Below are 12,745 nucleotides of genomic sequence, written 5' to 3' on the forward strand. Positions count from 1 at the left end.
TTTCTCATAACTTCTTTTCTTGTATCACTTACTTCTTTTCCGCTTCTGATATTCTTTTCCTCTCTGTTCTCTTTTTGCTGCCTCCATATTCTTCTCTCTCATATACATCCTCACTGCTACTGATGACATTCATGCTGCTCACCACCTGCAATACCTTCTGGCAATTTAAGGTGCTTGAAGGAAACAGCTTCTCAACAGACTGGCTTGCGGTGTCACCTCACAGTAGCATTAGGAGCTGATGGCCAAGCATGTGGGCAGCCCTGAGCACACCAGAGGCTCTTCACGACGGCCCCGTCCACCTCTGGCTGCCTCACAGCCTCCTTGGCTGCCGGGACTCTAGACATGCTTCATAGGCAATTCCATCTGCAGTTGAGGAGCCATCCTGGCACACCTTCAAAACCCAGATGTGTTACGGGGGGAACTGCCTGGAATTGTACAGATTGGAACGAGTTAATAACTGAATGCTGTGTTACTAGATTACTACAGTTCTTAATACGTGCATGTAGTTACTTGCAAATGAAAAGCTTTTCCTAAATGCTGAAAATTTATTGAGTGATTTTTTAATATAATAAAATCCTAGTCCTGTTCTACTGTACTCATTGTTATTTAATCAATTTAAATGGAATCAGGATATGATTATAAAGACTAAAATTATTCGAAACAGGACTAACTTGAACCCTTTGTCTTATTAAGTAGAAAGAAATATTATACTTCCATAAATGTACATATAGCTTGCATAAGCCTCACTTGAACACATATTTAACAATAGAGCTAAAGTTACGCTTAAATGTACTTTTTTACTACTAGGAAGTTTCAGAAATTTTCACCTGTTCCCCAGCTTGAACATTCTCACAGCTATTTCTGAACAATTTCAGTTTATTGCCAAGTCTTGGCTGTAAAAACTACATTAGAAAGCTTGTTTTAAAAATAAGCATCCACCTGAACACTAATAAATCATGGATCCATATCCCTTATACTTAGATCTATAAATTTGCTTTCTCAAAATTTAAAGTCCGCATTGCATTTGATCCACAGGTGTCCATTTTAGGAACAATCGTAAAAAATAAGACGTGCTTGGGGTCCTACAAGGAACGGTAGGTAAGGAAAGGACATACTTGTTTTCTTACAAAAATAAAAGAAAACCATGCCCATAATGCACATAAAGAGAAAACACTCTTTGAGAACACAGTGGTAACGGCCATTATTCCAAGGACATGCTGTATGCACTTGCAGAAATTCTGTGATCTCCAGCATGACTTTTCATTTCACAATAGTACAACACATTCTCATCAATGCATTTGTTAACTTCAGTGGTTGTGCAACTGAATTAAAAACATGAAAATAGCATAAACTGTTAGTGCCATCTTAGTGCCGCAAGTACTGGTTACTACCTCCTGCTTTCTCTCCAGGGTGTCACAGATCCACCGTTCTGCAGCTTTGTAAGTTTGGCGTTTTCCCCAAGGGCCATGAATTCAATGTTTTTGCACACAGAATTCACCATTTTCTAGTGTCCAACATTGATTGTCTGTGTCTATGTGCCACTGAGGCTTATTTGAAAATGCCTCTTTCTGGATCATTTTCCCTGCGTGAAGTGAAGTACATTTTTTGCACAGTTTGGCAGGGGGTAGAGTTACAGAGCTGGACAGGACTCCATATTGCGAGAAGGGAAAGCTAAAAGCATAGATGTGTACGCAAACACAAACATACAGGCTGGAAAAAAGGTGCATGAGGTAGGAGGAGACAAAACTGCTGTAGCTACAAGCGCTCTCGCTCCACTGTGTCGCACAGAGCCTGAAGCACGTTCTGGGCTGGGTTAGCTGGACTTCCACATTGTGGAAACAGCCTTCAGGAGCAGATACATCTGACTTGAAAGCAAACAGCAAAACCCAAACCATCGTGCAGTTTATGATCCCATCATCTAGTCCAACATCCTGTATAGTACTAGCAATTCAAGTTTTATGCACGTATTTTTTATTAAAGCCCTAATCTTGTCAGTTTCAATGAAGCACAGCTTGTGTTTTTACTAAAACATATCTTCCAGAGGAGCATCCAGTCTCCGTAACAAGACATCGAGAAACAGAGTGCTGATTACAGCCACTGGGAATTTGTTTCAGTGATTCTGTAGTTTCATCTGTTAGATATTTGATTCTGTTACATCTTTCTTCACTAAAGAGCTGTTCAATACCCAGTAATTTCTTCTTGAGGAGATACTGTCACTCTATTTTCCCAGCTTGCTGCCTAGAGTTAACTAAAAGTTAAAAGCAAGAATTGATGAGGGAGTTCTGCTCCTTTGAAGAGATGTTTATTTAAAAAAAGCAAAAGAATTTTTTCTGAACTCAGAATTACCATGCATCAGAACTCAGAACTTTTTCTTTTTTTTTTTTCCTCACCACTCAAGGTTTGGTTTTTGGTTGGTTTCTTTGTTTTGTTTTGTTTTGATTTTTTTTGTTTTGTTGTTGTTTTGTTTGTTTGTTTGTTTTGTCTTTTTGGTTTGTGTTTCTTTTAAATAAGCCATTGGTCTAAAAGCTCTATCTCCTTGGCATTTACTCAGGACCTTAATATCTCTGGCTGTATTACAGTGATTGTTTCTTTGGTGCTTCATCTCAGCATTTCTACTCCTGCTGTTCCACTTGCACCAGCTAATGACTGTATCTTGTTTTCAGCCTCTGTCCCCTGGGAAATGCAGTTGAATATGGGGTTTAGCATCTGCTCAAGCCTTGCCATCTGGCTGGCGGGGGTGGGGGTAACTTGAGCCTTTTTTTGGTGGGGTGGAGTGACTACTGAGCTCATGCCTACAGAGAGGAGCTTAGTGGCTTCTTTAAATCTATCCTGAACAAATTTTCAGCAAAGTTTACCTGAGGGGTGAAGCCAACTCCCAGCTGGCTAAAGGGGGCTAAAGGGGAGCTGTGCAACCACAGGATGGGCAGGCTGTGGCATCCTGCTCTCCCAGCTAGAGCCAGCCTCAGAGCAGGGACCCGATAAGGAATCTCCCTTACGTTGCCCACTATATTTCTGCTTTATCTCATCATTATACAGTAATATTCAACATACAGTAATTGAGACTCCTCACAACTTTTGTCTTAAACCAAACTTGGACATTTCAAATAGGTCTCACACAGATGAAGAGAATAAACTCTTAATCTCAAATAATTTTTGTGGCTATTTTATACAATCCAGTTTGTAAATACTTAAAAAACACAAATGCTAGAGCTATTCTCTGGCAAAGTAGCGTCTGTCTCTCCAGCACCAGAGGAAGAGTCAAATCACTTCCCCATGCCCCCTTTTCACACCTCTGTTTTCAGCTCGAAGATTGTACTAAGTCTTTTGCCACACCGTCCTGCTGGGAGCTCGTCAGCCTACATGCCCACGGTGTCCCTGAAATCCTTGCTGTCTACAGAAACCTGCCTGCATTTCCGGTTCTTAAATATATAATTTAACATTTGGCTGCACTGAAGTGCATTTCTGTTTGTTGTTCAGGTTACCAGCTTGTCTCATCCGTATAGGATTGTTTTGCTAATCTTATGTCATCCTCACAGTGATCTGCAGCAATTTTTAGTTATTTCAAAACTGTTTACAGGATCAAATAGCAAGCAGTGGTATCAGTAGAAATCCAATAGAAACCAGTCCCTTAAATAAACACTCTTATCACCTTTTTATCAATAACTGTAATTTAGCCAGTTCTTAATCCCTTCAATGTGTGCTCAGGTTCATAGCCTACTATGATATTTTAAAGCAAAAAAGTCTATTTATACTGCACGATTTTCCCAGCCAAACCAGAGAACTCCTCAATCACCTTTGTCTCATGATTTTGTGCCAAATCATGTTGACTGTGATCAATTTAATTTTATAGCTTCATATCTGAATCCCATTTCAGCTTTTTCTCTTAAGACTAATATAAATAGTTATTTGCAAACTTTGCATACTGGCACAACATTTCTGTATGTCCATTTTCCTTCCTATTGCCATCTCTGATTTAGCAGAAGTAGCTCCAGGATAGCTTTGGGTGCTGGTGATTCATCCACTTACTCCATGTCCCAACTCCCTTTGTAGGATTGGTAGGTACTTTCAAATGCAAGTATTTTTTTCCAAATCCTGGGATGATGTTTCGAATGCTGTTGATGAAGGAATACACTGCCTTCACATAGCTGGAGTCAATTTGGCTGCTGTCAAGTATGTTCGGGCACAGAACAGCGGAGAGTAGCATTTCTCAGTTACTACCTTTTTTGGAATACGTAGATGGCATGAAAATTTCTGCAAAATGTTTTAGAAAGATCTGGTGAAAAAACCCAAACTTGACGAGGCTTAAGAAAGATCTTTGATAGCTGTGCTCCCTTTATACGCAATTTTTGGCTTCTAGCTTTTTATTTACTGTAAGAGAATGGTACCCCAGAAATGCATACGTGCTGAGCAGTGCTCTGCAGTCAGCTCCAAGGGAGTATACTACTTTATTGAAGCTGACAAATACCGTCTTTGTTATTGTTCCAACTTTCCAGGGAAAATACACATGATTGCTAAACCCAAGACTGTCTATGAGAGTACAGTTTTTATCTTCGGGAGTAATTGTGACTGATTTGTATCCAATATTTGAGTCCTGCACAATACCACATCTGCCTTTTATGAGATAATTTGAGAAGCTCAGTTCTCCCACAGCAGCCTGAGGTTGTCTACAACTGTTCATACACAACGGAGAACATTATCGGGCAGCTAATCTCTGCAGCATGGATACACTTTTTTCTCTTCTGAGACCAAGGATTTGATGAGGCTTGTCTGGCTAAGGGACACATTTCTCTCCAACATTAACTCTTGTGATTAGAAATTTGATTTAAAAATTAAATTGCTATATTGACTCATCTGTTGCATCTTGCAAGATATTTATGCTTTGGTAGGATATTTTCCCCCTTCTTTCTTTGCTAAACAGTTTTCACCCAAGTCCTTGCCAATTGCTGTACTGTGATGGCCGGGCTTAAAGCCTCTTTTGTCCTGCTAATACTGTTGAAAGAAAGTATCTGACAGAAGCAGGTATATTTATTTAATCCTGACAAAATTTCAGTGTTCAGGATGCCACAGCTCACCAGTCCCTTGTACTGTGATGTACTCGTACTATGCCTGTTTTCTTTGATCTTTACTATTTCATCTCCCTCTTAAACATCAAACTACCTGTGGCAAATGGAATCCAACAACGAATTGTTCAGATTTGTGATAAATTCTTTTTAAACCTTATGGATGTTTCTTCTTGCTGGTGTCCAGTCTACATGAAATGTCCATCTTGACTGAATGTTGCATTTATTAATTTGCGTGAATCATTTACGCATTAATCCTGCCGTGAGGTTAGTTGTTGCTATTACTTCTGGGCAAGCAAAGATGTGAATGGAAACATCCTTATGAATGCAAACATTCAACGAAATACGATGTTTTCTGTTTCAGAGTACTCAGACTCTGGACAGTTGCATGTACATTCTTTTGCATAATTTTATTTTCTCCTTTTCACTTTTGTATACAAACGGTAACAGCTCTGGCAATAAGCTGCTCCAACCACAGCACCTCTGCTAACAACGGTTCACACCCCGTTGTGCTTTTCTTTGCAGCATTTCACATCTGTATATCTGACAAAGAGTATTAGGTATAACCAGCACACCATGAGTCCTTTGTCCTTTGAAGTACTTATTTTTCTTTTTAGGGAAGATATATTCTGTTTCATAAGTTGTTGATCAGCTTAGCATCTACGTTCTCTCTGGTTAGAGGCATTATTGCTTTGGTCCTTCCATACAAAGAACATTGAGATTTGATCTTCTTATCTGTGCTATGACACAAAAGCATGGAAAAGACTTTGTTGTAGCATTTTTTAATGGTATCGAATCTACAGTATTTCATCTTTCTTTATATTTTGGGCAACATCTAGAATTGGAGTGTGACTGCAGATCTGGGCAACTTATAAAACACCCTAAGACATTGTGTCCTTAAATTATGCTGCATTGTCACTTGGGTCTTCTGGGTCCATATGTCTCCTGGGCTTATTTTGAAAGCCAGCCGTCCACTGCCGCTTTGCCATTTAGTTTTACGAGGCATTCATTTTCATACTTGCAATAAAACAAAAAACCCAACAGCTATGTAGTATAAATCAAAAAAAACCACAAAACAAAACACCAACAAACCAGTAGCAAGAGGAACTGAGAAATCCGGTTTTTAGTCCAGCAACAATCATGGAAAAGTTACTCATTTGGAAAATTTATATGCAAAAGCAAGTCTGTTAAGCTGCTTCATATATGAAAGGACACTCTAGATAAACCTAACTAGTGCAGATTTGCCAGCTGAGATGGTACTGATTAGCCGGCCTTAGGCCATTCTCTGGGACGGTGGCCAACTGAGAGAGGATGGCCTTCAAAACCAAGCTGGCTCCACCCAGGCTATGTGATGGGACTGGCCTGTGGCCCACGCTGACTCCACGTGTGGGAAACGTTTGCAAGACCACTGGCACACTAGGATGGTGAAGGGAATCAAGTTTTAATGTGCCATTTCCTGAAACTGTTTGACTACACAAGTAAAGAAATAGTGTCCTTTATCAATTTTCTAAATTGTATCACTTTTAACTTAACATTATTTTCTAAACATATTTGCATTTCTGCTTTTCTAGTTGATATGCAGGTTTTTTGGTAATATGCCTTCATTTCAGAGTTGTTTGCGAAACTTTTTTTCTTGATTGTGTTATCTGACTGTTCAATAAACTGTCACAAATATAACTCAAAATGTCAAGTATATCACTGCATGTCATTCCCCAAATGGAGACATGACAATGAATGGCTCTGTATACTTCAAATTAGATTTTACAAACCACTATGCAACTAACTTATAAATAGCATTGCTTATTTTGTTGTGACTACTCATGTAAGTGAAATTACTTCAGTGCCTAGATGCGTAGGATAAAGCCTGCAGAAGTGACTTATAGAGGACCAACTTGAGCAGCCCAATACTGGTTTTGTGGCTGAGTCAACCCCTCCAGAAATGAGACAGCTCTGCTTGTATTGATTTTCTGACAAATTTCGGATACATCTTCGGTACTTCTTTTTTGGGAAAACTAGCAGAACAAACCGCTGGATTTTCCCAAATGCTTAACAACTGTTTGCACCCTGTGCCCATCATAAAGCAAGCGCCTTTAAAGGAAACCCACGTCTCCACGCATCCCTCCTTCCTCACTAGCCATCCACACCGCTCCAAAAACGGGAAGCGTACGTGGTGAAAGGAGGGACTTCAGATAAAACAACGGATTCCACTTAAATCTTCACGCGGCCGATGAGTTCGGGACAGCGTGTGTGCCGGCCTTCCCCGCCCGCAGAAGGGGACAACTCACCACAGCCCCTCCCTCCCCCCGCCGCTCCTACCGCAAGGCCGAGGTCGCCTTCAGGCCCTCTCCACCGGCCCCCGCCTGCCCCAAACGCAACCCGTCCCCCAAGCCCTCACTCGGCGGAGGGGGAACCGGGCGGCGGACCCTTCTCCGTCCCTCCCCTCAGCGTGCGGGGGCGGCGGCGCGGCCTCCCTACAAGCGCGCCCGCCGCCCGACGCTTCGGTTTGGTGGGGCGGGCGGCGGCCAGGCGCGCGGCGGCGGCGGCGGTTGGGGCCGGCCGTTAGACTACAGGTCCCGTGGCGCCCCGCGGCGCGGAGGCGGGACGCGGGCGGCGGAAGGGGCGCCGCTCCCTGGCGGCGGCGGGGGGCAGCTCTATCCGGGCCTTTGGCGCTCTCCCTTCCTTTCGCGCCGGCGGCCGCTGCGAGGCGGCGGGTCCATGTGCGTACGGCGCGGCGCGGCCCCGGCCCCGGCCCCTGCCCTCCGCCTCCTCCTCTTCCCCCCGCCGCCGCCGCCATGGACCCCAACACCATCATCGAGGCCCTGCGGGGTACCATGGATCCGGCGTTACGGGAAGCCGCCGAGAGGCAGCTTAACGAGGTGAGGGAGACGGCGGGGCCTGGGCCGGGGCCGCGACCGCCGCGATACTGGAAAGCGGAGGTGGGGGGGGGGGACGGGACACCGGGGCGGGCGGCGGGGTCGGGGTAGGCCTGTGTGAGGGGGAAGCGGGGCAAGGGCGGCGGGAAGGGGCCGAGAGCGCGGGGAGACGGGGCTGAGGGAGCGGCGGGAGGCTGGAGCGGGGGGGGGGGGTAGGGGGTGGAACCCCCCCGCCGCTCCCTCAGCCCCGTCTCCCCGCGCCCTCCGCCCCTTCCCGCCGCCCTTGCCCAGCCTGGTGTCACGGCGGCTGCGGGCCAGGCCCGACCGCCCGACTCGCATTGTCCCCGGCACATGGCAGCGGGGCCTCCGGCCGGGGCCAGGCCAGGCCATGCCGTACCGGGCGGGGCTGCTCAAGGAGGGAGGTTTAGCGGCAAAAAGCGGTCGGCGTTGAGGGAGGAGGCCCCCGTTGTCTTTCCTGTCGGTAGCAAATTACCTCCATTGTCTTCCTGCTCAACCGGGGAAAGGATCATCTGTAAGAGGGGTGTTTAAAATCGTCGGTGGCACAGGCCCCCGGTGGCTCAGAGGCTGGAGCCAGTCCTGCCTAGGACTATCTAAGGGTAGCCTTTGGATGTGGAAGGCAGTTAATTTGTCGAAGGGAAAAGGGGTAGCAAGACCCCCATCACTTTATAAGTAGTGCAGCCTATTAGTATAAGAGTGGCCTGGACTGAGTTCAGAAATATATCTGATAGCCTGGCGTTATTTGGTGTTCGTACAAATCCTTTGGATTCCGGGTTCAGCAGCGCTGTTGAGGTAGGTGTGCTTCCTGTGTGTAGTATCCACACGTGTCCAAGAGATGGGGGAAGACAGGGTTCCCAACCCAGATATGTCATCTGCTTAGACTACATTCGTATGTCATATTGGGATATGACAAAACCAGCAGGTCCTAGTTCCACAAATTTCAATTTTGGAAGAAGGTTATATTTTTGTTCCACTTAACTCCCACCTGGCAGGTGAAAACTTTTCTTTATTGATGAGACACAGCCACAGGACTTTTAGATATTTGAAAAAAAGAGGTGTTCTAGTGTTTGACTCAGAGAAAAGATGATAGCTTGATGGAGGAGGTAAAGGAGCTGCGTGGCAGCTCTTGTGGTGCCTTTAGTTGGCCTTTCCCACAAACGTTTTTCTTTGTGGCTCTTAAGCAGACTCTAGGCCTGAGAGAATACATTTAATACAACAGATGTTCAGCAGAGCTTAGATAAAGGTGGGCCAAATGCCCTGCTGGCGGAAGAGAAACTTTCAAAAACTAAAGGTACAGCTGCTCATATTATAGGAAGGTGTAATTAGGCTGAATTCCTGCATGTCTTTTCATAAGTGAATGGTAAATAAATATTAGGTACAATTGAAATAGATAGCTGTAAAACTACTCAATGTTTAATTGAGGTTTGTGTAAAGTAATTGGCTATCTTTTCTATATACTTAAGTAAAAAGTATTTTAGCCTTTCTTATTTAAACCAAAAGTGAAAATAATGTAATTGCCTATAAAGACAGCAATATATATGAAATCTTAAGCTGGCTCCAAAACGCAGCTCTTTTTTTTTTTTTTTTTTTTTTGTGTTCTATGCATGTCAATATATATAGTAACTTGCTTGAAATCTATTTTAGCTATTTTCTGCAGGTGTTGAGCTGCTGAACATGCAGGAAATTACGTTGTCTTACAGTCGGGGTCTTCAGCAAATGGCTAACTCTTGCATAAAGGATCATGCTCACTGGCAACTGCCTTTTATTCACACTTTTGAATCAAAACATGATGATCTGTCCTGTACTATACAAGTATTAAATAGGTATAAAATCGAAATATCTGTTCCCCTTTAAAAATACCAGGCATTATTGAACCAGTGCGTGAGGATTCTTTATTATTGGAAATGTAGCCTCACTGATCTTTCACAGACCTTCTGTGATAAAAATATTTGTTAAACCCTAGATCTGCAGGCGCTCGTACATTTATGTAGTATTAGTCACATGCATGGTCTTGGTGTTTCATAGGTTTATTGAAGTCAGTTATGCATTTGTTGCAGATACTGATCTAAATTTGTTAACTGTTAGGGCAATTGTGTTACCAGTTGATGTTTTATGGGGGTCTCTTTCTCTGTAAAGTTGAAATCATACAGCAGCAAAGCTATTCTTGCATGTGGCCAGGGCCACACAAGTGTTTTTATAATTTTAAGTTTAGTAGTTGTCCTTGGTTGACCTTTTAGTTTACCTTTAATTTGTCTGAAATGCCTCTGTTCAGCTGATGAGAGTGGTTTTCAGTAGAATGGTCTTTTTATCAGAAAAAGGACGTGCCTCAGTAATTGATATTCCTAATTAATGGAAGACTTAAGTATCTAGATCTGTCTTCATCATAATCAACAAAGTTTCCACTGACTGGAGAAGGGACATAATCAACAAAGTTTCCACTGACTGGAGAAGGGAACCGGGATGGATGCATGATTCTTGGTTTGTCCAGGCTTTATTATTTTTCCTTTGACCTTGGCTAAGTCATGAATTGTTCTGTGCTTTATTTCTGCTTTCACTAAGTCTTATCAGGTTATATTGCCTGTATATAAAACGCTGTGAGAACTTTTAGAGTTGAGATACACTAAAAAAAACCCAAAAACCAAAAGTAAAAAAAAAAAAGTATGTCAATCTCTTTGACTTTACTTTCCTCATTGTGAAAATAAATTATAGGGAATGATACCACTAGCTCTTGTGTCCGACAGCTTCTCACATAATTTCCAGCTGATAGTGTAACCCTGAGGTGTTTGCCCATTTCTGTCCCTGTCTTACAGGGAAAAGCTGTGTTTTACAATGTCTTAGAACCAGATTCTTCAAGTAAGCTACTGGAAAGCAGCAAGAAGACGTTGTTGCCTTTTGAAACAGTCTTTGCACTGCGTGTGTAAAGTGTTTCCCAGAAATGGTGATGAAAATAGATATTTTTAACTATGCAGCTATGGGATGACACTCTGAAAATAATACACAGTGTTTCATTTTTTAATATCAACATATTTATAAAGACAAAGTTGCTAGATAATAATTTCCTTGCAGGTTTCTTCTTTGTAATTCTGCGGTATTTATAACTTAACTGTTATGTATGTCTTGTAAGTATCTGAGATTAACTCTAGTGCGTGTGAGCTATTAAGACATCTTTTTAGACTAACAACCCAATTTTTGTGTCTGAGAATGTGGTGGTTTTTTTTTTTTCAAAAAAAAAAAGAGAGCAATCCCCAGTAACTCATGATTTTTTAAAGTCAGAGCTGAACAGAGTTTGTTTAGGAAAATGTTATCCTGTTGTTCTACTGAAAAACTGCCTTTCAGAAGTTATGTTTAAGCTGTTTCGTGTTCAAATATAAGTGACAGGGGAAGGAAAAATGCTTTAGCTTGTTGACTAGTTGCTGTAGCACGCCATCGGTTTAACAGAATACAGTAGGGCTTAGTTCAGTTGTTTTTCATTTGCCTTCTTAATAAATACAAATGTCATAATGATGGAATGATTAAATTAAATGATTGGACTGTAACTACTGGGAGCTTTGGAGTGAAAGGTTGTCAAAGGGGAAGAAGCAAGCTGCTTAGTTTATTACATGGTACCTTTCACACAGGAATTTCCAAATGCTGAAACGCTATGTTTTGGATACTTTGGGGTGGGTATTTATAGTGTTACTCCAATCTTCAGGGTTTTTTTTAACATTTTCTAACATGGTCTTCATGTGTAACACCTACAGCTATATATTGTAGTGTGATGAAAACCAAGAACAGAGCATGAGTTTCCTGGCTGTGATTATCAGATCATGAGCTCTCTTTTAAAGTTGTTAGTATGACATTTTACCGAAAGTATTTGATTATTTTCACTTCCCTTATCTTCTGTCTATGTATTTTGGTGTGTGCTAGATGAGAGATGCTTTGGGAAAGGATGGTTTTAAACTGTATGTATCAAGGCTGGTCCAATACCAGAAATCCCCTTGGGGGCAGTAAGGAACCGAGGGAGCTTTGTCTTCCTTTAGAAGAAGTTAGGTTCTTCATGCACGTTAACCAGTACAAGTTAAAATCCTAGCAGACAGGGCAACTTGCCACTTTCTCATGACTTAGCAAATAGTTACTGTGTGTGCTTAGCTAGCCTTGCTAAGGGCACATTCCTTTTTTTCTCTGTGAACAGAAGAGCAAATAGGCTTCACAACTTGCAGTGTTGTGATGAAATGAGCATCAAGGATGTTTGCAAGATCTGATAAGCATGTATGTATTTTTTGTGGAACTTAAACTGGATTTACATATACATTGTAGCTGCATAAGAGGTGGCAGAACTAGCTTGCAAAAACCTCAGGTCAGAATGACTTCCACACCTGCTGAGTTCTTAAAAAAGAATTGAAAGAGTGCTACAGGGCAGTTTGCTGATTCAGTGTGGCCTTACAGTTCCTGACCATACCTTTCTATAAAAAAACCCAAACTGTTTCATCTCGGTGTAATAGTTGTGTTCACCTAGTCCTGTTATGGTCTAGATCAAAAATTGCATGCACATTATTTCAAAATTGGAACAGCAGATATGCATTGAATTTGGTTTTTTTTCAACTCCTCTAAAAATAAATTGTAGCCCTTGTTTAAATGTGTGCTACTTTGAATAACTATATAAATAACCTGGGGTTCTAGTTCAGCAACATAAAGTAAATATTAGCCTCCCAATTTGCTTTTTTTGGTAATAGTAAAGGAGGTACCTTTAGTAGTGTGTCTGTTATAGTGTGTTAAATTCTCAATGTCTAAGAAGAACACACGGAGGTATTTTTA

At 42.2% G+C, this 12,745-nt stretch overlaps 1 protein-coding gene across 1 annotated transcript in view; it reads left to right on the forward strand.

Moving 5' to 3' along the window:
- The first annotated feature begins 7,700 nt into the window (after positions 1–7,700).
- Positions 7,701–12,745, forward strand: part of IPO7 (importin 7) — a 39,370-nt gene continuing 34,325 nt past the window's right edge. Inside the window, exon 1 of the mRNA XM_074149813.1 lies at positions 7,701–7,936. Coding sequence (XP_074005914.1) covers positions 7,853–7,936 — 84 coding nt within the window. The 5' untranslated portion in view covers positions 7,701–7,852. The remainder of the gene's footprint in view (positions 7,937–12,745) is intronic.

This window comes from Numenius arquata, chromosome 6, assembly GCF_964106895.1.
Source record: "Numenius arquata chromosome 6, bNumArq3.hap1.1, whole genome shotgun sequence".
Classification (NCBI taxonomy): domain Eukaryota; kingdom Metazoa; phylum Chordata; class Aves; order Charadriiformes; family Scolopacidae; genus Numenius; species Numenius arquata.